Source organism: Telopea speciosissima, chromosome 7, assembly GCF_018873765.1.
Source record: "Telopea speciosissima isolate NSW1024214 ecotype Mountain lineage chromosome 7, Tspe_v1, whole genome shotgun sequence".
In the NCBI taxonomy this organism is placed as follows: Eukaryota; Viridiplantae; Streptophyta; class Magnoliopsida; order Proteales; family Proteaceae; genus Telopea; species Telopea speciosissima.
Window position 1 is genome coordinate 9,792,087 of NC_057922.1, and position 25,055 is coordinate 9,817,141.

The 25,055-nt window shown below is 38.5% G+C and overlaps 3 protein-coding genes and 1 non-coding gene across 4 annotated transcripts; 2 read left to right on the forward strand and 2 right to left on the reverse strand.

The window, feature by feature from the left end:
- Positions 1 to 7,162: 7,162 nt before the first annotated feature.
- On the forward strand, positions 7,163 to 11,818 carry LOC122668198 (lipase-like PAD4). The gene is made up of 4 exons (XM_043864791.1): positions 7,163 to 7,189; positions 7,308 to 7,653; positions 10,173 to 10,895; positions 10,994 to 11,818. The coding sequence occupies exons 1-4, from the start codon at positions 7,176 to 7,178 to the stop codon at positions 11,816 to 11,818; spliced, it is 1,908 nt and encodes a 635-aa protein (XP_043720726.1). The 5' UTR covers positions 7,163 to 7,175.
- Positions 11,819 to 12,484: 666 nt separating this feature from the next.
- Positions 12,485 to 12,556, reverse strand: TRNAW-CCA. Its single transcript has one exon. It is a non-coding gene; the product is annotated as a tRNA-Trp (tRNA).
- A 2,820-nt stretch (positions 12,557 to 15,376) lies between these two features.
- On the forward strand, positions 15,377 to 19,483 carry LOC122668199 (protein NDR1-like). Its single transcript, XM_043864793.1, has 2 exons — positions 15,377 to 16,000; positions 19,466 to 19,483. The coding sequence occupies exons 1-2, from the start codon at positions 15,377 to 15,379 to the stop codon at positions 19,481 to 19,483; spliced, it is 642 nt and encodes a 213-aa protein (XP_043720728.1).
- Positions 19,380 to 23,847, reverse strand: LOC122668200 (amino-acid permease BAT1 homolog). Its single transcript, XM_043864794.1, has 8 exons — positions 23,827 to 23,847; positions 23,605 to 23,724; positions 23,271 to 23,450; positions 22,383 to 22,502; positions 21,936 to 22,127; positions 20,436 to 20,741; positions 20,166 to 20,348; positions 19,380 to 20,003 (listed from the first exon to the last, which is right to left on the reverse strand). The coding sequence occupies exons 1-8, from the start codon at positions 23,845 to 23,847 to the stop codon at positions 19,512 to 19,514; spliced, it is 1,614 nt and encodes a 537-aa protein (XP_043720729.1). The 3' UTR covers positions 19,380 to 19,511.
- Positions 23,848 to 25,055: the final 1,208 nt, after the last annotated feature.

The following is a 25,055-nucleotide window of genomic DNA, read 5'->3' on the forward strand; positions in this document are numbered from 1 at the left end:
AGACAATTAAACATTATATTAGAGCCACTAGCTAGACCCAATATGCTAATGATGCATCTCATTCCCTTTTTTTTTTTTGAGCATCAGACTTTGAATGAAATGTATTCTTTTCAACCATTGAAAATGGAGATATTGCAATTGCTATATGGTCAAGAAAAAATGATTTCCAAGTCTGCATTGATAGGATGTTATTGGATTTTTCTTTTAGGGAATGAATCTAGCACCATTAACTTGTACTGGGCATATGTGTATTCAAAAGCACTCCAGGGTATATGCTCAACAACAATTCATAAGATCAACTACAAGTCTAATTGAGAAAGGAAACTCATCACTTCAAAAGGAACCTATCTAATTAGGAAAAGAAAGGTATTCCTTTACAAAAGCAAGTCATCCCCAACCCACTTAACATTCTCACTGTGGGTTAGATGCTCCCCATTCATAAGTCCAACTACAAGTCTAAAGTCAAGTCTAAATTCAAAAAGTGAAATCAAAATATTTGACTGCAAGCCAGAAAGTAACCTTTGAATTCCTAAGAAAGATCAATTTTTAGATTTTAAGGGAAGCAACTACACCATCTCAGTCCACTTGATTTTCTCATAAGGGACACTACAACTCTGCATTCAAAATCATGGTAACCTTAGGAGGAATGGTCGCAGTACTTACAAGTGTGCAAAGATTATACAAAAATTATATTAACACGTCTTAGATATAGGGAAAATCTTATTATAACCAATGTTGGTTACAACAAGATTATAATCTTATTTTTTTCGTTCTTCGGTCTTATTCTCAAAAGTTATTTAATGTAGTATTTAATGCAGGGGTAAAACGAGTTTTCAAAAACTTGAAAATAATTTAATGCAGTATTTTAATGCAGAATCTATGTGAAATGACAAATTTATTTTCGTGAAAAAAACTGCATTAAATGTTTTTGAGAATAAGATACGAGACAAAGATAACAAGAAAAATATATTATGTTTAACTTCCAATCTAGTGAAAGTGAAGTAAGAGAATTGATCCCATGACCTCTTGGGACCCCTACTACGCATTGGCTAGAGTACCCCACCAACTGCTTCACATGGTGGGACTCGATCACTTTGTTCTATGGCTATGGAACAAATGGAATCATATTTCTGGGCTTTAGAGCCTCCACAAATGGAGTGCTTATGTTGTATATATAGAAGCTAATGTGGCAGATACATGGAGCAAATTATGAGTGGATTAGCACTATTTCCTCTTTCTAATTCTCTTTCTGTTGATAAGTAGCAGCTCTTGAATTTAGTTTAAGAGAAAGATTTTGAAAAGGAAGAACTTTTTTTTAGTTCACAGTTGATGCATTCCACTATAAAGAAAAACTGATGCACTAGCAAGGTTTCTCTTCAAATTAGAATTTAGTTTTTCAAGCTCACCACTGGGAAATGTGAGTGAGAATAAGTTTCTCTACTTTAGGGGTCTCAAAGTTGGGACCAAATCGGGTAAACCGGCCTGAACCAAACCGATATAGTCCTACCCAAAGTCTTATTGGGCTGATTTCGGTTTGGAGGTTGCAACTCCAAAACTGAACCGGAAACCGAAAGAACCTGAATCCAAATTGAAATCGATTTAAAATAGGACCGAAACCAAAACCAAACCGATCTACCCCAATAAGAAACCGATAACAATCTAAAACCCATTTAAAAACATATATATATTTTCTATAGTTTTATATAAATGTGTATGGGAAATTGAACCCAAACCTTGCCAAAACTAAAACCAACCCGATACAAGAAACTAAGTCGAAACTGAACTTTCCTTGTCGATTTGGTTTCGGTTTCACCAATTCTACACCGAAAGCGATTCAAACCAAACCAAAACCGGCCCGAACCGTCAGATTGACACCCCTACTGTATTTCCAACCTAATTAGTTTGTAGTGGTAGTAGGTGAAAGCAACAGCAACATGTGCTTCATGAGTTGAGTGTTTAGTAATTTATTTTATTTTTTTTAGTGCCTGATAAACGTACATTTAGTTAAAAGCATGGATTGCTGGAGATATTTTATTAGTGCCTGAAAAACATTTAACAATATTAGTGAACTTTATAGTTCCTGCATAGCAACCAATTGGTGGTCACTAGTTTGGGTGAGTCCATATCCTAGTCATCTTGTGGGACCATTTTTAGCCCAATTGGTCAAAAGTTAGTAGAAAATTACAAGTATATCACTAACTTTACTTGATGAACAAGGATTGTGGAAGTCTTGGTTGGACAGAGTTGCCCATTATATAGGTGAGAGAGAGAGAGAGAGAGAGAGGGAGAGGGTATATTCTCTATAACATGACCCCGTGCACACATGGCAACTAATAAATTTTAATTAAGAGCTCACCAAAGGAAATTAAAAATCTGATTAGCACCATAATTGGTGTTATTTTAGCTTAATAGAAAATCACAAATTATGACCAATTAAATGTATTTTCAAAGTAACCCATTAACTGTCTTGTAATTTTCTATCTTAATTATAGATTTTTTGAGGGTTTGTCGCATGCTGTGATGCTGAGAGCTTAGAAGGTTACGAGTGTGAAAACGTGGGAATATTTGATTTTGAGGGTTGGCTCTTTCATACAAACGATGTGGACGGATGCAACTAGCCTTCGTTAGCCATTAATTATTTAACATAACATGAACAAAGAAACTGAAGGAAAACTAGAGAAAATGCTAACCTCATAGAAAGATTTTGATGTTTCATTTAAGGCTTAATCAAAATTTTATCGGCTTCAGGGGTTCTTTCCTATGCGGCCCACATAGAAAGGTATTAGTCCAAGTGTCTATCACTTGATAGATTAATTGGGTCAAACTTATGCGGATTGATATAGACCCCAAGATCCCTTGCTAATATATCAAAATTTGATTAGAATGGAGTTTGTCAAGTGACGAAATAGAGTTTTAAAATATCGGGACTATATATAAGAGGCTGCAGAGTGCCTATGGTATTGAGTATCTTGGGTATTTTGTTGTTGGTGAAGCCTGATTTGGTCCAGAAAGTACGGTTGAGACCTTCGGAGGGCCGTTTCGGCCTTAAAACGACCTCGGAATGCCAAAAAATGATGGGGCTCTAGGCTAAAGACATGGAGTTGTGTTGGGCTCGTTGAGATCTTCGAAATGAGTACTTTGAGCCATGTGTTATGTTTTGGTCCGGCTCTGTTTTTTTGGCATTTTTGGGCTAGGGGCACTTTTGTACTTTCTGGGGTTAGGGCTTCCCAATATAATGTTCTTATCTCTTTAAGATAGGGTTATGAGGGTGTGTAACATTTCCAAAGAAAATAGTGAAACTTGTTCTACTGCTTGGCCGTGGATGTAGCTTCCATCTTGGAGGTGAACCACATAAATCTCTGGGTTGTGCGTTGTGTGCTCTCTCTCTCTATTTTCGTTTTATTCTGCAAATCGCCATTCTGGGCGTTGTTTTTCATAACACATTTGTGGATATAAATGGAAATACATGCCAATGCACAGAAGGGTGCTTGATTGAACTAAGCTTTGACAAGTTGGTAATCTAGACAAGGTTCTCTCTATAAAAATGCCACATCATCTATCCACATGACATAATGAGTGTGGGTGGGGTAGGAACCCCTTGAGCGGGTCACTCAAAGTAGGGGTTTCAAACCCTAAACCGAATCAGTCAAACCAAATAATCCTGGCCGAAACAAACCAATAACGTATCGGGTTGGCTTCGATCTGGGTATTATGGAACCAATTGAAAACCGCACCGATATAAAAGCTATACCAATCAAAAACCATAAAAAAAAACATGTTTTTTGCTATAATTATGCATTTATCTACATGGTAAACCGAATCCACTATCGAATCGATAACTGCCTGATAAACTCAAACAGGATCAAAACCAAACCTTCCCTTATCGGACCAGCTTCAATTTCACCTACTCTCAAACTAAATCCTGTTCAACCTAATTAAAACCAAATCGAACCGATCATTTGACACCCCTAAGTCTCAAAGGCCTTTTTTATTAAAAAAAACATATATTACGTAGTTAGAAAGGATACAGTATTTACATGACAAGCATTTTTTGCCAAGTTTTTGGCAATAGTCAGACAAAGGGTATCCTTACTAAACCTAAAATATACATCTTGGGTTATATCTAAGATATAAAGTAAGTATTTGAACAAGTTCCATGGCCATTGGCATTTGGTTGGAGATGGAAGAGATTGAGTGATCCACTTGTTATCACACCATACTTCTTTAATCTTCAACCCAATACAGGCAGCATGGTCTAATCCCTTACGGATCGCAAAAATGTAGTTGGCCAAATCTTCCGTGAATCGTATTTTTCCTGCATAAAAAAACTTAAAAGTGCCATCTACCAAAATAAGATAGGACCACTTGGCAACACTTAGCCCAGACAAACTGAATCCTGCACAAATTAAGACAGGAAAATCATACATAGGTAAGTTAAATGAGGAAATATGGAGAGAAATCGCTACATCTTGTGCCATAACATCCTGGGAGGAAAAGGAGGGGGGGGGGAATAAGTTTTGATCCAAAATCCATTTGTGGATAACCTGTAGAACCCATAATGGGTCAGGCTTTCCCAAGCCAATTAACACCACTTTGTTTCTAATTGTCCAAATATAATAACAAGTTATAATAAAAATACTAAAAAACCAAGACACCAAATGTTTATCAGACCGGAAATGAAGATAAAAAAACCGACAAAAGAGTTTGAAGTCATCAAATTTCAGTGAATCAGGCCTTAGGCCCAATGGTCCTGCTGCCCATATGTGTTTAACCCAATCACAAAAAAGGAAAAGGTGCCATAGAGATTCAACACCATTTCTACAAAAAGCATAGGTAGAGTCAATCTGGATCCAATTCGATAAAGTGGCCTTTGTAGGGAGTCCTGCATTTAGCAAACTCCAAAAGAAAATCTTAAACTTAGGATGAATCTGAAGTTTCCAAAAGAATTTCCACCAAGCAATAAAATTAGCAGAAGTATCTGTAGAAATGGACGTTAATTCCTTAGCAGCAATTTTTGTGGTGAATTTACCAGTCTTGGTTTTTAGACACCACCACTGATCCTCAGAAAAAGAAAATTTGATGGGTTAGATATGAGATAAGATATGTGGAGGAATGTAATTTTTGATAAGATCACGATTCCAATCAGTACCAATTTTAAAATGACTAATTGACATTAGTTTATTATCATTGGTTAAAGGAACAGTGGCAAAATTAAGTAGAAAGATCACCTGAAAGAGAAGGAATCCATCTATCAAACCAGAATGAGGTATTGCTGCCATTACCAATCCTTTTAATTACCAATTTCGCTAAATCAGGAATAACCTGTGCTATACTGTTCTAGGTCCAAGAACCTTTCCTTGCTCTAGTACATGGGTCAAAAAAAGAGAGTTTAGGAAAGTACCTGGCTCTCACAATTGTAGCCCACAGAGTTGAAGGCTCAGTAATCAATCTCCAACCGAGTTTCAAAAGTAAAGCCTTATTATGATGTTTAGCCTTTCTAAACCCCAGATCCCCACATGTCTTAGGAAGACACATTTTGTCCCAAGAAATAAGGGAGGTTTTTCGCTTATTCCTGCCACTGTTATCTAGCCAGAAATTAAGGCAAAGGGAATCAATTTTCCGGCAGGTTTGAAGAGGAAACCTAAAGCAATTCATTAAGAAGGCTGGGGTAGACGCCAAGACAGATTTAATGAGAACACTTCGACCAGCAAAAGAAAGGAAATTGGTTTTCCAAGAAGCTAGCTTTCTCTGAATTCTCGATATCACCCCCTCCAACTCCTTGACTCTGGATTTGCCATGAAAAGGATTAGTCCCCAAGTAAACAGAATCTTTTGACATTTCCTTAATACCAAGAAGAAAGGAGAGAGAAAGTCACAGGTCATTAGGAACATTTCTACTAAATGGATCCCACTTTTGGCTAGGTTAATCTCTTGTCCTGAAATATCAGAGAAAAGATCCAAAATAGCCTTGATAGTCAAAAGATCATCTTGGTTAGCCTGATAGAAAATGAAGATATCATTAGCAAAGAGAAGGTAGGAAATTTCAGGGGCAGTTCTAGAGATTTTAACCCCTTGAAACATATTAAGGTCTCGGTAAGTAGAGAGCAGACGGGAAAGAACCTCCATAGCCAAGATGAAAAGATAAGGACTACGAGGGCATCCTTGACGTAGCCCTCTAGAAGCATGAAAAAAATCAAAAGGGCTACCATTCAATTTGATAGAGAAAGATGTTGATAAGATTAAAGCAGAAACTCAGTGAATCCATTTATCCCCAAACCTTAAAAACTTAAAAATAAAAGAAACAAGGTCTCATTCTATTCTATCATAGGCCTTGGACATATCAATCTTAATGACAACAAATCCTCCCTTACCACGAGTGTGCTTAAAGAAATGGAAAATTTCTTAAGCAATGATAATATTATAAGTGATTTATCTGCCCGAAATAAAAGTAGCCTGAAAAGGGAATATGAAGGAATAAAGAGTAGATTTAAGTCTGGTAGCAATACGTTTAGAGAGGATCTTATAAGAAACATTGCAAAGACTAATAGATCTGAAATCTCCTACATGAGAAGCATTATCAATTTTAGGAATTAGACAAATAAGAGTATGATTCATACCATTTGGGATATACCCAGAATGAAAGAAATCCAAAGCCAACTTTAATAGGTCCGGATGCACCAATTCAAAGGCCATTTAGTCTAATGGGTTAATGAGAGAAGCAGATAAATAAACATTAGGAGCTCCCATCGAAGACGCAAGCGCGTCTCTTAATGTTACATACTACTATTGACAATGACTGATGGTGAATGATTTCTTCAACCCTATAACCTCTCTCTCTCTCTCTCACCCTCTGAAAATCAAACAAAGGTACCCTTTTAACTAGTAACCAAAGCCTAACGCGGAGAATCTTCGTATATATACTATTCTTCACTCGGTAAATCAAAATTTGGACCTCAATAGTGAGAAACCATAGACCCTTTCACACCTTAATACAATAAACCATTACATAAAACTTGATAAAATAAAATAAATTAACATTGGAAGACCCAGAAAACGACAATTGATTTCAAGCTCTTTATCAAGTAATGGTTCCCCTTCACCAACCATTTTAAATTCTCCAACTCAATTCAACCTTCCATTTTCTCAGCAGCAGCAGCAGCAGCAGAAGAAGAAGAGATGGAAGGTGAACTGTAAGTAGTATATCTATCTTCATATATGGTGTGTTATTAGGCTTACTAGCTTATTAATTGATTGGTTTTAATTGATTAAAGGTCTCTTCTTCTTATAATTGTGGATATATGGCTTCAGGTTTGAAACAAGTGAGACGTTGGCAGAATTTCTTGGTTCAACACAATTGCTGTCAGAATCATGGAAGCTCTGCAACCTTGCCAACACTACAGCACCTCATAGCCTGGTCGTGGATCAAATTGAAGAAGTGGGTTACGTAGCTTTTTCCGGTGTACAATCGGTGATCGGAGATAATTTGGTGGCGTTTGAAGAATCATCGTCTTCTGATGGAGTTAGTTGTAGTAATGGTAATGGGCCTTTTTCATCATCTTGTAACAGAGAAGATGGAGAAGAACCTGCCATGGTTCATTCTGGGTTCTTGAATGTCTTCTTAAATATGTATCACAGTCCTATCTTCCGCAGTCAGGTACTTGCTTAATTATAGTTTTCTTTCTCTTAATTACTACTTCTCTATCTTGTTTTAATTTTCATTACCAGCTGCTACCTTACTTAATTAAGTGTTATTAATGCTGTTAATGAAATAGTATTCTTCAGTTTCCTGGGTGATTTCTCTATCTCAATTTGATTCTATAGTTTCTTCCATTTACACAATCATAACGACGAAAATTTTATTATTTTCTTCTCTAAACTCCCTTCTCTTCCCTTTACTTTGCAATCAGACGGACTGAAGGAGCCATAGCGGCATAGCCCATAGGGAATCTGTGCCCCTCACTTGATTTTCCTGATTAAGAATGTAATCACTACTTATTCCCAACTACTCTAGGAAATGACGTTTCTCAACATATAAATCGAATCGAAATCAATTGAACCTGATCCGGGTTTGAAAACCCTGATGGAGCAGAAAGTTTCCAAATTAAGGAGGCAAGTCTGTAAATATACTGAGATGCAGGGAGCAGGGATCAGGATCGTCTCCAGGGAGCCCAGTGCCCAGGGGGTTTCCAGGGGGAATCAAGCGGTTGAGCTGTGTCGTACACATCTCGACACATGCCTAAGGATGTGTACGACACAACCCAACGGCTGACAGCACCCTAGGTGTGCTAGGCTCCCTGCAGACGAGCTAACAGACCATTAAAAACATAAATAACTAAATCTCACTATATTTACAAACATGTCCAAAAAGATATCAATTTTGAAAAGAAAAATGGAGAATTGCTCTCTCTCTCAAACCGTTTAAAAAAGTTACAACTAACCTAAAAAAAGTTATAAAGGGGAAAAAAGATCATAATCAATTAATCATGCTATTTATCTTTTTATCTTTTGTTCTCCAACTATCCAACCGTTTTTGAATTCTCAGTTCTTCTTGAGCCCACCACGGCACCACCAACCCATGGGCGGTGGGTTAGTGTGACTTTCGCCTGAACATCTTGTGTCGGGTAAGGAAGGGTTCAGGTTGGTGCTGGGCCCCTCTCTCTCTCTCTCTCAAAGACCCAAATGTATTTGATCCGTCCAAATACTGAATCAGATACTGCCTGCCATACCCATACCCACCAATTTCAACTGACAACAGTACTATAAAACCAACCAGTCAATCTCAAGGGAAAGACCAACTGGTAAGTCAATGGGCCCACATAGAGACATTGATACGTCCCCCAGGCCCACTTTGAGACAATTGATTGTAGGCCCAACACTGCTCATCCATGGACCATTTGATGGCTACAATGGGATGTTCACACCACACGTTCCAAAACTTAAAAAAGTAAATTTGTTTCTTTTCTTTTTTACTCATTTTTTGATTGATTGATACTTAAAAAAGACTCAGAATCTTCTGAGACTTTATTAGATTGGATGAGACATTAATCTCACATTGGATTTGCATGAAGCATGATGGAAATCATGGAATGAATGCTTCTAAACTCATATTTAGTTGCTCCTAGTCTTTCTTAATTTAAAAAAAAAAAATTAATTAATGCTTCTGCTAGGGAAAGAGTTGAGATAATTATTCTAGCAATATTGACCTGAAGGGAAGGTTTATAGCTCTCACAAATAACATCTTCTTGGCAAGAAATAGAGCCGGGTTCGATCGAAGCTGGATGAACCAGTTTGTTCTAAGGTTAAAGTCGGTAGCACTCCACCCGATTGGGGGTAGGACTCTCTCTCTCTCTTGGGTCTAGAGTTTTAGGAATCGGTCTTATCCTGATCGGTTAGGAATCAGGATTGGAGACCACCAATACCAGTCTAGATCAGGCGATCCCTGAAATCATCCTTGGGTCTTCTCCCTCTACGTTCTCCTTAAAATTCTTTCTTCTTCTTCTTGACCCACTAGCCAACGCTATTGAATGGGTGGAATCTTCAGTCCTTGATGGGTTACTTGAATTTCCTGTTATTGTCTTGAGCTTTAATATCAGGTAAGGGGAGGTTGGGCCCCTTGTGGGCCAAAATGAACTTCATCCGGTCCAGTCTCATTTCTGAAACCGACAATTGTGAAGTCAATGGACCATAATAATTGACTATTCCCGGCCCACTTGAGTCAATTATAGATAGAGCTAGGCGAAAGCCGGAAAACACGGCTCATCCATGGATATAATGGGGCACTCTACACGGTCCAAAACGTGTTTCTTTTGTGTCATTTCTTTTGAAGGTGCAAAGAAAGGTAAGGTCACAACTCATGATTTGATTGATACATGAAGAACCCAATTGAGAGATCAATTTGATTTCATCAATCTTCCATGTGGTTTGGTATTGCTTGACATGACCCACTTTTATCTTCTTGGTCAAAGAAGATTAACACTCTATCTTGAGTTAGGACCAATAAGATCTTCTCTGCAAGAAAACCGAGCCGGTTTGAAGCTGGCTGAACCAATTTGTTCCAAGGTTTAACATTCACCAATTCCTAACTCAAATGAGAGATTACAGAACAGAGATCACATAGTTCAAGTAACAACTTTTGTTGGTAATCTTCACTGGTTTGTGTATGTGTATGTGTAGATGGAGGCAATGATGAACAGAAGCAAGGCAGTGATTATTACAGGACACTCAATTGGAGGAGCAATTGCTTCTCTTACAGCTCTTTGGTTGCTCTCTTCTTTACAATCTTTTTCGTCTCCCTTGTCGATCCTCTGCATCACCTTTGGGTCTCCACTGCTAGGGAATGAGTCTCTCTCAAAAGCAATTCTCAGAGAAAGATGGGGAGGAAAGTTCTGTCATGTGGTCTCAAAGGATGATCTTGTGCCAAGACTATTCTTTGCACCAATAGCCTCCATTACTTCACAACTTAACTATTTACTACAGCTCTGGCAATTCTCCATGACATCTCCACAGTTGGGTCAACAACTAGCAATGCAATTAACTGAGGAGGCTAGAATTGAATTCTACCACTACATCTTAAGCCATGTTGCAGCAGCAGCAGCAGCAGGAGGAGAAGGTTCAATGAATAGTTCATATAGGCCTTTTGGGAGTTACCTCTTGTGTTCTGAAAAAGGAGCAGTTTGTGTTGAGAATGCAACAGCTGTTGTTCAAATGCTGCATTTGATGTTTATAACGAGTTCACCGAATTCTATCATCGATGATCATCTCAAGTATGGAGATGTTGTAGCGAAAATCTCACAACAGTTTCTAAAGAGCAGAAGCTTCACAGAAGGGGTTCTTCCTGGGTCAAGTTATGAAGTGGGGATTTCACTAGCATTGGAGGCTTCTGGGATAGTAGGCCAGGTAATTTTTTGAGCCTTGCCACTTTCCTTTATATAAAGTATTGATCAAACAACAATTCTACATAACTATAACTATATTTTGTTTCTGGATCAATGTAGGACTTGGTTGCTGAGCATGCCAGAGAATGCCTAAAGATGGCAAAACAGATGGGTCAAAGGCCAAACCTGAATAGTGCTAACCTTGCCATTAGTTTAGCCAAGGTAACACCATATAGAGCTGAAATTGAGTGGTACAAGTCACTGTGTGACGAATCTGATGATCAAATGGGCTACTATGACTCCTTCAAGAACAGGGCAGGAATTTCCAAGAGAGACCATAAGGTGAACATGAACCGATTCATGCTTGCTGGATTTTGGGATAAAGTAATTTACATGCTGGAGACTAATCAGCTCCCCCATGATTTTCACTTCCGAGCGAAGTTTGTCAATGCTTCTCATTTCTACAAACTCCTTGTTGAGCCTTTAGACATTGCAGAATATTATAAGACAGGAATGCACAAGATCAAAGGTCATTATCTGATGCATGGGAGGGAGAGGAGATATGTGATCTTTGATAGATGGTGGGGGAATAGAAAAGAAGGAGGTGAAGATAATAGAAAGAGGAGCAAATATGCAGGGCTGACACAAGATTCTTGCTTTTGGGCAAAAGTGGAGGAGGCAAAAGATTGTTTAGACAAAGCAAGGAGTGAGAGAGATCCATCAAAGTTGGCTCAACTTTGGGAGAACATGAACAAGTTTGAATTTTATAGTAGTCAATTAATTGACAAAAAAGAAGTTTCTAAAGATGTTGTGGCAAAGAATTCAAGTTATAGTTTGTGGGTGGAAGAATGGAAGGAGTTAAAATACCAGTTAACCCAAATCTCCTATCAGTTCCCAGGTAACCTGAGAGGTGAAAGTAGTTCCTTTGCTTTCCCTAGGAAATGAGAGTAAGCAAGCTTGTGTAAATAAATTTTGTTCCATTGCTGTTGCTTTTTCTTCTACTGAAAGGCTCCTGTTATGTTGCTACTTTATCTCTGTTAGTAGTTATGAAGAGAAAGAACAAATAACTGGGTAGTCACTGTTCTAGTTCTCTTGTATTAGTGTATTTCTTAGTTAATTCTTAGCTCAATCAGGAAAGGGTAGTTAAACTGACCATTCCTTCAGAACCTGGTGTATATACATTAAAGAAGCCAAAGCATCAGCTGATCTGTCACCAGTTTCTCTTTGATGGTGTAAATGTGTAAGAGGGTTTGGAAGGGTTGATGGATTGGATTTGAGTTTTGGAACCCAGTCATCATCAAACCAACCCAATTCTATCCATTTAATGGCAATGTGAAGAGTCTAGCACATTTTATTCATCATGGATCATCAATTAACTTGAAGTTTTCCTGAAATCAAAGAACCTGTACAAGAGCCCTAAAAACGATTACACAAGAACCATAAAATGGATTATGGATTTATGGTGAGCTGCTTATATCTCAGAGTGCCTCTGATGACTGAAGAGAGCAGAGGAACAATCCAGCCGGTATGGCAAATCTGGGCTGGAACAGACTGAATGGCCAGACCAATAAAATCAGACCAGGAAAAATGAAAAATAGGTGGAATAGGTAATGAACCTGACGTGAATCGAACACGAAACCTTCTGATCTGGAGTCAGACGCGCTACCATTGCGCCACAGATCCACCTTCTTTATAAATGTAATCCAAAACATTTAGATTTAACGCTTAACAGAGCTACTACATGTTGATAAGGGTAAGCATTGGAGAATGAATGAAAAGAGTAGATTTTTATATGACCTTGATGCCAAGTAGCCTTAAATGTCTAAAAATAAAGGCAGTTTCTCAATAGGGATGTCACTGAAAAATTGGAGGGTTCTTTTGTAAAATGCTGGTTGGTACTCCTTGATTGCCAAGGTTAAGAGCTAAATGAGCAATTCGAACATGAAATTTGTAGTGATTAGATTGACAATGGCCTAGGATACTTCTCAAATTTCTAGCTTAGAGAGGCTCTCAAAGATGAAGCACAAGACTGATATTCTCTCAATCACATTTATCCTTGTCATCGTTACTGCACAAAAAAGGAAGAAACTTCATTTTCTATAGAATGTTCCAATATTAATTTTGGAAATGGCAACTAATGGACGTGTTAGTGTGAGCATGTAATAATTTTCAGTTAAGCATATCTTAAATTAGATGATCAAAGATAAGTATTTTGTAGACACTTCATTTTATCGCTTCAGAAGCATGCACAAACATAATGAAAAAAGTATCTAGGATGGTGTGAGACCTATTTTTATAGTTTTAGAGATCTCTTGAGACCCGGTGATGATTGAAATCATTATAATGAATGTAACAAAATGAAATTGACCTAAATGCTCTTTGTAGGGTTAATTAGGTCAACACTAGTCAAATAACCTTGAAATTGACCAAAATTTCATGTTTTAATAATTAAAATATTAGTATCTAACAATGGCTTGAAAAATAATTTGACCTCAATTTTGGCATTTGAGACAACTTTCAATTGGATTTTTCGAATTATTTCGACCAAATTGTTTTTGATTGGGGATGAACTTCTAACTCAGTGGTGGTAAGACAATTGGGTTTAAGTGCAAAGAAAGTCACAAGTTTGACCCTCCTACCCCTACCCTTTCTTGAAATAATAGTAATAGTGTACTGGTTATAATAATAATTGTGGCTCAGTGGGTCCTCTTTTGACCCCTAGTGGGTCCTTGTTTGACTCCTAATAGATCACTAACTGGTATGGCATCTAGCACAAAAAAAAAAATAAAAGAGTTGATAATTTTTTACCATTGAAAAGTGTTGGTAAAAAACTTTCAACAATATATGGAGAATTCGGCTCTCCTCCTCTAGCCATGGCGAGAGTTGGAGGGTCCTGCGCCTGCCCAGTCAAAATAGAGGTGTTTGGATAATTTTACAGGCAGGCTCCCCTATGAAATGATCAAACCCCCTTGTCGTGAAATTATTTGAAAGCATTTACTTAAAATTTTTTTTTTTGGTAACTACAAATTCATTCAAATAAAAAGCATGAAATACACAAGGTTTGGATATGATGTATCCAAAACTAAGGAATGGATAACGACCAATATGTCGTACATACCATGGACAGGATCTCCCAAGCTAGGATATGGACAAGCAAAATGGTATCCTTAGAAACAAAGCTGTAAACACAGCAAACACCACCACTCAACACACGACACATGTCCTTGTGACTAAGGGTTGGCACGGCCGACAAAGCCATGTGAATACCCACCAACATGTCCGGTTCCCACTTTCCCAGATGCCCGCCTCGTAATCAGAACCCATCGTATTCCGGCCATTGTCGGTTGTGACGCCGTTGAAGTGCTAGTGGTGGGTGACTGAATCTTTGAGCAAAACCGGCATGAGCCCCGACGCCTCCCAACTCTGGTGCTTGGTGTTGAGCCTCTCAACAGTGAAGGGATCAATTACGAGGTTACCCTTACTGTTGGCGCCGATGATGCGAAAGCCCCTACGAACGACGGTGAGGTCCTGGCTCCAAACGCATGGAGCTTCTGTCTGGTTCCAAGCGAGATGCACACAGACAAGATGGAAGGATCGGAGTACTGGGGAGGTGGAGGAGGAGGCGTTGGGGCTGAAGTTGAGGTGGAGATACAGATCTTAATCTCTCCGGCAACTGCAGCGACATAACTCCCACTAGCGCCGATGTCGTGTCCCCTGCCTGTGAAATCTCCATCTCCTCTCACCAATGAAAACCTGCCAAGGACCAACATCGGCGCTTCTGTCGCTTGAGAGGCAGAGACTGAAGGTGACGATGGCAAAGAAGAAGAGGAGGCTGCGGCGGCGAACGGTTTCTCTGCGGCGAGCTTGGCAAATGAGTCCTGATTCTCCTTGAGGCGGAGGTGGGGTGCGATACATAGTCGTCCCCCCTCAGCTTTGTTGTCTTCGGCATCATCGTTGTCGTTGGCATCTTCTTCGTTGGGGTTCCAATGATCATGGTAGAGGAGCTGAGGAGGAAATAAGAGAAAAAGGAAACGAAACACATACTAATGGTGGACAAATAACACGCACGGTGGCGGACAAGTAACATGCACGACGACGGACAAGGAACTCACAGCGGCGGAAAAAAAGGAAAAAACCCAAACCTAAGTCATCGCTAGTTCTACCTAAAAAAACAAAAATAATAATAGTAGGGGAAAAGTTTCGTACACGGTCGTGTAAACCGTGTACGAAACTTTTTCCACACTGTACTCTTTTTTTTATTTTTATGAAAACCCCCCCTCCTCTTGCCTCTCCGTTTCCTTCTACCATTCTTCTCCGTCACCGGCTCCCATAATACCTCCTCACCTTTCCTTTCTCGAGCTTCTTCCTCACTTTGACACCTTTCCTTTCGCTCACTCAAATTAAAAAATTCTCTCACTCTGATTCTTTCTTCTCCGATTTCTGCTCTTCCTTCCCATTTTGATTAATTTCTGTAGTTTTTTTCCTTCTTAAACATACAAATCAATGTCGGAGTTTATGAGCTGCTGCAAGTGTTGCCTGAGCTTCATTTTCTCAGTGGGACTCAGCGCTCTCTTCTTGTGGCTCAGCTTGTGTCCTTCCCTACCCACCTTCTCCATCCAAAATTTCTATGTCCCTGCCCTAAACACCACCACCACCACCACCGGCGGCGGCACCACCGTAGCCATCGATTTCATAATCGACAACTCCAACAAGTTCAAGGGAATTTACTACGATGACCTCAACATCGCTCTTTATTACGCCCCAAACCTAAACAGCTTCCCCGTAGGAAACGATTCCATGCCTGGGTTCTATCAGGGACATAAGAAGAAGGCCACCAAGAAGACAACCCTTCAGGAGGCGAAGATTCCTAGGGCAGCGGCGGTGAAGACGGTTTCGTCGAACGGAACGGTGAGTTTCAGGGTGGATTTGGGGACGAAAGTGAGGTATAAGATCGTTGGCCGGAAGACCAGACGACACAAGATTAAGGTACAGGGTGATGTCAGTGTTGACAAACAGGGAAAGAAAACCCACAAGAAATCGATTAAGCTGAAATCCGCCGCGCACGGCGGAGGTGGCTGCAACTGGCACTGCTTCTATAGGGTTATGGCAAGTTCCATTAAGAAGATGGTAAGTTCTTCCTCTAATCATGGAGTTTTAACAAAGCTGCAAGCCTGCAACAATGGATGGTGGGGAAATGACTCGCTCAACACACACAAATTTTTTTTTTTTTAACTTACGTTGCTTTGCAGAGTAAGATGGACATGGATTTTGGTTGGTTTGTGTTCTCTTGTAATCTTCAGCTATAGAGTAATAAGATTTCGGATATCAGATTTCAGATTTGAGGGGAAAACATTTCCATGGAAGTAACTACTAATTTAACAAATTTGATTCACCAAACCCAAAATAAATAAAAATAGGGAGAAATAATAGAGTTGAAAAGAGAGATTTTAAAAAGAAGAACATGAATCTGACAACTTTAATAATTGTTGGGGAAAGGTTTTGTACAGAATGGTAGAAGGTAACGGAGAGGAAAGAGGAGGGGGGGGTTTTCATAAAAAAAAATAAAAATAAAGGGGGGAAAAGTTTTGTACACTGTTTACACGATCGTGTACGAAATTTTTCCCTATAATAATAATAATATAAAAAAAAAAAAAGTAATGAAATCGCTAGTTCTACCTAAGTAATAATAATAATAATAATAATAATAATAATAATAATAATAATAATAATAATGGAAGTAATGAATTTTGAAGTGTCAAAATCAATATAGATATGAAAATTATTTAAGTTGATTGGCCCAGGAAATTATCCTCTTCAGTTTTCTAAAGCTCGCGACAGTGGTAGGTGTGGCAGCTAGGACATCCAACGGTGGGACATAATAATCCTGGAAGATCCGGTCCAAACCCAGATTTGACCCATATACGACCTGCAAATCTGCAATGGCCGTAAACCGACTGTCGGTTCCAGAATCTTGGCCTCTTCGATCCGGTTGATCTAACTGCTTGGTATGATCTTCGTCTTCATTTTCTTGCCATAGAAATTTTAACAACCCTTTATCTCATCTGAAATCCAACTGATTTTGGTGAGATTTGGTAGCAGACGAAGCTGAGGAAGAGGAGAAAACCTTCAGCTATAAGAATATACCTAAACTCAAGTTTTGGGATATCTTGGGAGGAGCCGTACTTGGACTCTGCTGCTGAGAAAACTCAGAGAATCGAGTATGCTAATACTGCAATTCACCTGAGCTGTACTTTGCATCCAAATCCATTTCTTGAGTAATTCTATTCCTCGGGTACGCTGTTCATTCACTCCCTTTTAAATCTATAGTGGTTCATTTTGTTCTTTTGTGCTGCGAGTGAGGTATACATCCACTGCTTCGATAGGCAGTGAAGGTTTGCTTCCGTTTCTTTTAACGCTTGATTTTTCTTCGATCCTTTCTTTCTTTATTCATGTGGATTAAGACATTGAGTCATGGTGCATTTTCTCCTTTTGATGATTCTTCTTTTAGGACTAACATCAAACATTCTTGCGGTATTTCTCATATATATTTTCATTTCTTTTTCGTGGTCTTATCTTACTTCTCCTTTTTGTTAATCCATAAGTTGGTGTATGTTGCCTTCTACGTTTAGATTACTTTGGTTGGTCTCTTTGTATCTCCTTTATTAGAAATGATATGATCTGTGTTTTTGTGATTTTAGGTTTTTCAAGTGTTATTGTTTCCGTCTTGGATAGTATGTTGGGTCCTTTAAGCTGGTGTCTCTGTTTCGATTTCATGGTCTGTGTATTCATTCTCCATTGCCATCAGCATGTTTACTGGTTAATTAAGTTAGGGACTTTTTTGCCTCAAAAGCTTATGAGTGGTGGTCTTGGCCGGGGGGGGGGGGGGGAACAGTGGGAGACCATTATGTGCATGGATAAGGGATGAGATTAATAGGGAAGATGAAATAAAATAGGGTGGGCAAGATATAAAATAAGAAAAAAAATTAGGTTTGCTTTACGAATTATAGATGAAGCAAGGGTGTCTGGCTTATTGGGAGGTAACCGATCTCTTCTCGAGATAAATTAGGGATTCAAAGACTATCCTTTCATGACGTCTAGTTATGTTTAAATAGACATACAAGATAACTACTTGGTACAACAAAGCATCCCACTTTGCTTATAATTCCTAGCCACTTCACTAATAACTTTTACCCACTGCGTTGATAACTCCCTAAACCACCCAACTACAGAAAAGAACAGATAATCCCATGCCGACTCAATAGCCCTCATGAAAACAATTCCCTGCATACTAACACCATTCGATAATAGTACACATTAATACATAGGATAAAAAACCCATGAAAGCCGATGCACGAAACAGAGGCCCTCTTCAGTTATTTATTTGTTGATTGATGTCCTAAATATATGATAAGTATGCACATTAATATTTTTTCGTATTATTTTGAGGGGCCGAGGTTTCCCACTGTCCAATGAGAGGGTGGCGAGAGGAATTCTTTCGATAGGGAGGCTTACAAATTGATTAAGGAGAGAGTTCAATGTGGGCCCCACGGGTCATTAGGTGAGAGGCGTGCGGTGTCGTGGGGATCTTTTTCCCATATTTTAAACAATGTAGCTAATATTAGAACTATTTCTAATTCAAATTTTTTCATAATAGTAAGTTTTAATAATTTGGGTTGGCCCTCTTCAGATATTTATTTGTTGATTGATGTTCTAAATATATGAAAGTATTAATATTTTTTAGTATTATTGTAAATAATTTAGTTTAATATTAGAACCGTTTCTAATTCAAGTTTGTATTGAATTATTTAATTAATTACATTAAAAGTTAAAGAGAAGAATTTATTAAAACTTTTTATTATGAAAAATAAGAATTAAAATATAAAAATTTATAATGCCTGTTTAATACTAATGATATGGCCATGCTCAGCATGCATTCTAATTACCATTGTTCAATTAGTAAGAGACTTGTTGACCAAAAAAATTATAAGAGACTATACGACTTGAGCCTAAAGATAGGAATGAAATCTTAATCTATTCGTAAACCATATATATTTTTTGACATAGATATATGGCGAGGGGTTTGGAAGTGAACCAAACTAATCCTAATCCATTTTGCAATGAGAGATGTACTGAAGCTATAATATCCCTACTAAGCCAAAATAGATTGAAATAGAGTGAGACAACTGAAATATTAAACTAGATTTATTTCAAAAGACAATTCAATAACTTCCCTAACAAGCTGAAACAGATTGAAACTGACCAAAATAACCACAACATTAACTAATATTTTGGTACAGATAATATCTTGCATGTTGGAATGAACCTTAACATTTTAACTGGAACAAAATGTATTTTACAACTAAGTTTCCATCTCTCGCTTCTGATCAATTGTCAGAAATTATCCTACATCTTGATATATCTATCCTCTTGTATAACGTGTCATCAAACTGTGGGTACAAAAAGAAAGAAAGATCTTTTGGTGCTTTGGTTAATCACCAAATCAAATTCTTTTTTATTCATAAAATGGTCCTTTCTCTCTCTGTTCATTAAGAAATTTTCATTTACTGCTAGTATCTTTTTCTCATTTGACAGTCTACTTCAAATGCATAGAGTGGATATTAGACCATTTGCCAGGATGTTAAACATTTCCGTTCTGAAGCTTGATGTTCCTGACTGGTCCTTTGAACCACTTCCTTGCATCCAATACCCACCACAGCATTATTAATGTCAGACATACAACCAGAGCAATGGGTGCATAGTTGACAGAGTTCCAGTTGATGGGGTAGAAAGTTGGCAATAGAAACACTGAACAGGTATAACATATCCACAGGAAGGCCACTAGGCAAATTGGCCTTCTCGTTCGTCCTAAAAAGAAAGGTCCAGGTTTGAAATTCTTCTCATCCATTACCAGCCTCGCGAAAATTGGCACTGCATAGCTACCAATCCACCCAACTGTATTTATAGAAAGGATGGCAGTGAAGACAACATTAACCTTCAAAAGGGGTAGTCCAAGAACAATGGCGATGGCTGCACACAACCAAACTGCATTCTTTGGCACCTTGTACTTTGGGTGCAATAGTCTCCAAATCGACGAAAAGGGAATTCCTCCATCCCTTGATAAAGCATACACCTAGAATAAATCATGACAGATAAAATATACCTTTGAATATATTGCTGAACCTTTATGTAATGAACTCCCATGTGTTAATAGTGATACGGATTGAAGCTAACCAGAATAATATGATAATAAGAAAATGAGATAGCATTAGGAGGAGAAGTTGGTTTCTCTTACTACTCTGGCTGCACTAGCAGTGACTGAAAGGCCACAAAAGAAATAGGATCCCCATATGATGAAGAGGAAAACTATAGCTCCTCCAGAGTGATGGAACCTTCCCTGAAATGCATCATAGAATATTTGTGCTGGTATAAGTGCCCCAGCTGTCTCATTGGTAGGGTCGTATAAGTAGTTCAGATCCTGCACAAAGATAAAGTTTCACAGCCAATATATATGCATTTGTGCTGGTCATAGTACCCAAACAGTAATACTTCGTAAGGTAAGTACCTGAATGCAGAAAGTAAGAGCTAAGTAGTAAGCCCCTCCAAAAATTGTGATGACTCCTATGCTTGAGAGAATTGCAATAGGACCATTTTTGTCTGCACCCTTTGTTTCCTCTGTTAGATGTGCAGCAGTGTCATAACCATACAAACAGTAATGACTGAGAAGTACTGATAGAATCACTGCATAGGGTGTGCTACTGATCCCAGTCAACTCTGGAGATGTCTTAAAATGAGTGAACACATAAGAAGCAGATTGAGTATGTGGTGCCACCAAGGGGAGCATTATAACTACAACCAGACCACCAATTACCTGCAGGTCTTTTAGTGAGAAAATAAAAAGAGCTGTAGAACACAGGAGAAATGCAGTGCGTGAGAGGAAGAACTTTCATTGACAACATTCTCAGAAATTTGTGGTCTGTACCTCGAATCAGTAGTACAGTTTCTCTGAAGATTTCAAGAAGTAAAACAGAACTCACTGAAAAATTCTACTCTCTCTCGCCTCCTCTTTTGTTGTGGTACTTGTAGATACACAAGCATATTTTTAATGTTTTAGGGTAAAGAGGGCTCTTTTTTACCCATATCTATGGCAAAAACGATTCTCTCTCTCTCATGATCTTTTGTATATATACAAGTGAGTCATCAATGTTTTTGGGTGTTGATGGGGTTTTGAACCAAATTCATGGTAAAAGAAGATAGTTTAATAAGTTAGGATCTTAACAGTTGTCTCACAAAAATTCTAATGAAGATATTAAAGTGACACACGTATAGAATCAGTGAGAGGAAGAAAGAGGAAAGGTATTTTGCTCTCGTTTAATTAATGGTAGCTTGAATACCTTGCTGGGGGAGTACGTGGGGGAGCAGAAGAAGAGAGAGAAAATGACTGCCTAGTGTGGAGATTGTCAGGATCATTTGACATCTCTTACTGAATCTTAGCTCAGTTTGCAGGGTGATGTTTCAGACATATCCCTACCTGTGCAGTTCACATGATACATAGTCTCATCAATGCAATTTGAATGGTAGGAACTGTCCCTTATGGCCCATGTATGATTTTGAGATCCCCTCGCCCCAAGTGGATGATCCTATACATCTATCATGAACCATCAGTCAGACTATTATGAGAATTGGGTATGGAAAAGAAACCCTGGAAATACTTAACAGTCAGAATCCATAAAGAAGTATGGGATTGAGGGGTGTGTCCAGATGAAATTTTCTATACCCAGCATATGTACTATGTATCGACTTTTAGGGTGATTCTACTGGAAATTTTCTGCTGACAGTTGGGGTTGTAGAGAGAAAGAAGTGGAGGAACCAGCCCACAGATTATGAGCCAAGTGTAAGTGGGAATCAAGTGTCTTTTGTTAGCTCAAAACCGATTCACACCATCTATTTATCTCTTCTTTCTCGATGTGAGACATCTCTATAGAGTACCACAGAGAGAGATGAGGAAATCGCTGGTCCATGAAATGGTAGTTAGCATGATATATAGTTACAGATCAAAGCATACCTGCCAGCATATTGAGATTATGTCAAGAAACGCTACAACTTGTAATGCAAATATGTTGAGTACTGCCCATGTGATGGTTAGAGCTATGTACATGCATAAGAACACCCAGGGAGGAGCAAAGTATCCGCCACCCTTGTTTGTACCAGTACATAGTAGAATGATGATTTGCAATGTCTGTGACCCTGAATAAGCCTAGTAGCGGAGCAGAGGATGAGTTAGAAACCATGTAATACTTTGGATCACAGTTTGAATGATGAGAATGAAACCAAATGTGGTTTGCAGAAGCAAGGAACTGATTATATAAAATAAATGAACCAAATGAGCGAATGTCCATAAAATTCTCAATCCAAATGCATTTCGACTAGTTAATCTGAGTTATATTTTGGCAACTGAATGCCAGATAGCTAAGCCATTCAAGAGAAACAAGCTAGGAGGAAGCAGAAGTACCTGTGCACCTATCCCAGAAACAAGGCCGATTACTTCCAGCCAAGCACAGCACCAAGATGCAAATGGACCCCATCTGGGGCCAGCCAAATGAGCAGCCCAGAAGTAAAGTGAACCAGCTGTCTGATATCTATGCTAGAACAATATCAGTCTGATAAATGTGTAAAATGAATATATTTTTTTAAAGGAAAATAATTGGGAAATAAAAGGTAATGGAGTTCCAAAAAGTGAACAATGCTACAAGATTTTCTTTATCAAGGAAGATAGGGTCATCTAGAGGGACAAGAACTTCTCATAATGCAACAGGGATTGATGTATAGTGGACATGGAACATTTTAGGGATCCAACTTCTACAATGCTCATGAGTAGTTTGTACTATTCCTGTTCATATTGTTTTCAAAATCTATAAAAAATGTGTAAAAGATACTCTCTCAACATTCTGCAAGTGTAATACCCTCAACCAGAGATGAAGATTAGGATTGTACCTGGGTTTCAAATGGTTTCATAACAAAAGAGCCTCTAAGGTTCACTTTAAGTATCTATTGCTTGTCATCTTCCTAATATCTGGTGAAGTTCCTGCATGTAAGGAACTTTTATCCGGGATAAGGGAAGCATAAAAAGTTCATAGAAGCAACAGGAATTTGCTGCTAGGCTTCTAATTCATGGAAGCCAATACTACGTAGAACGATGGGGGTTATTCTGTGATCTTAATCTTAATAACTGACTCACAGATCCACCTACTTTTCTCTATATGTCAACGTAACTGTTATTCTGAAAATGAGAGGGATATCTTCTGAAAACTAGAAAATCCTTTCCCATTGACGTAATCATTTGTGCTACCGTAATAGTGATTGAAAATGCAAAGATAATATAAGAGATGAAGAAACACACTGGGAAAGAAGAACAAATCTCAGCCATCGCAATCCCAATGAACCAGGTGAAGAATGTAACCACCACCCATCCCCATATCATAGGTGCAGGCCCTGCGTAAAGAATACTTGAACCATACAAAGTGGTCCCGATGAAAAGAGCCATGCTTGAGAATGTAATCCCGAATATCTTCAACAGAGACTGCAGAAACCAAACAAAGACACACTTTCAATCTTTCTGGATTTGAAACAGATAATCCGGATGATAGAAAACTCAAAGTATTACATATTGATTGAGTGCTGAACACTCTGTGTAAAGCAAATCAAACTGTAGCAAAGAGAGAAAATTAGATTACCATTTCTCTTCTGAGTTCTTGCGTGTAACCCAGCTCATTGAGACGCTTCTCTCCTGAATCAACTTCAAGAGTATGAACTTTCCTGTCAAGATTTTTCTCTCCCGTATCCATCTGGCGAGCCTGCAGAATCAAAGTGGTCAAAATTCACCAGTTGAGGAACAAAGGAGAAGCTTTATATATCCTTGCAGATACTTCAGATGGTTTGAACAGAGGAAGTCTAACCTGAGGTTGTGAATTAGTCATGGTATCTTCACAGGTCAACCAGAAGTGAAATAGTACTCGAGGAACAACAAGGACAGTGCACCCCCTTGACTCTTAAGAATCTATGCGGTTGTCTTCACCTCTCTTTTTTATAATCACTCTAGGTATCGAGATTCACCAGTGAGAGACTAGGAGAATCAGTTCTATATCCTTTTGCAGATACTCCAGTCCAAATGGTGAGGTTGAGACTTTGGTACCCTTACAGTCCAAGAAGGTAGTGAGAGAAGTAACCAAGGAAAAAACTAAACCATTGGACACCCTCTCTCCTTTGAGTGCAAACGAACCTCCATTACTCTCTTTACAATTCACTTTATTTTAGGCTGTGTTTTTTTTTTTTTGGGTCTTCTGAGCATGTGTTCTATCTGAGCGGCCCATATCACATTCTCCAAAGAAAATTCTTGTTCTCAAAAACCAAAAAATATGTGTATCATTGAGAATTGAATACTACCATTTTCCTTATATAATCATTTGATGGGTATAGTCTGACTCGTCTTCCACTTCCATTGATCACAAACCCACAGTCCGGGCCTCTGTCTGGAACCCTCTGACAACCCACTTGGGCTCCACTTCTTGGAAAACAGGTAAATGTGATGCCGCTAAGGAGACTTGAACCACTGATCAAGTTCCTGACGCAGTTCTCCCTTGGAAGTAGGAAACCACCAGGGCAAGCCTTGGATCGGCAATAGATTCGCCGAAGTCAAATGTAAAGAATTGAGAGAGTTTGAAATTTTCATTTAGTAGCCGCCATTTATGAATGAAGGTCTTCTATTCAATAATTGAGATGAGATGTGGGTTCTGAATAAATAGGCAATGAGTTGGATAGATCAGAGGGTAACAATTAATACATCAATCTGAACCTGTGAAAAATTGGTGGCTTCTTTTGCAAAATGCTGATTGGGACTCCTTGATTGCCAAGGTTAAGATCTAAATGAGCAATCCGGACATGAAATTTTAAGTGATCAGATTGAAAATGGCCAATGATACTTATCAAAGTTCTTGCTTAGAGGCTCTCAAAGATGAAGCACAAGGGACTGAATTTTACAACATCTCTACCAAATTTTATTTATTTTTTACAACATCATGGTAGCAAAGACTCAATACACTTTCTGGCTGCCTCAGTACAAAGCATGAATCAAATGGATTTTAGGACAAAAATTGGAAGTGATGAGGAAAATGCATGTTTCCATTTT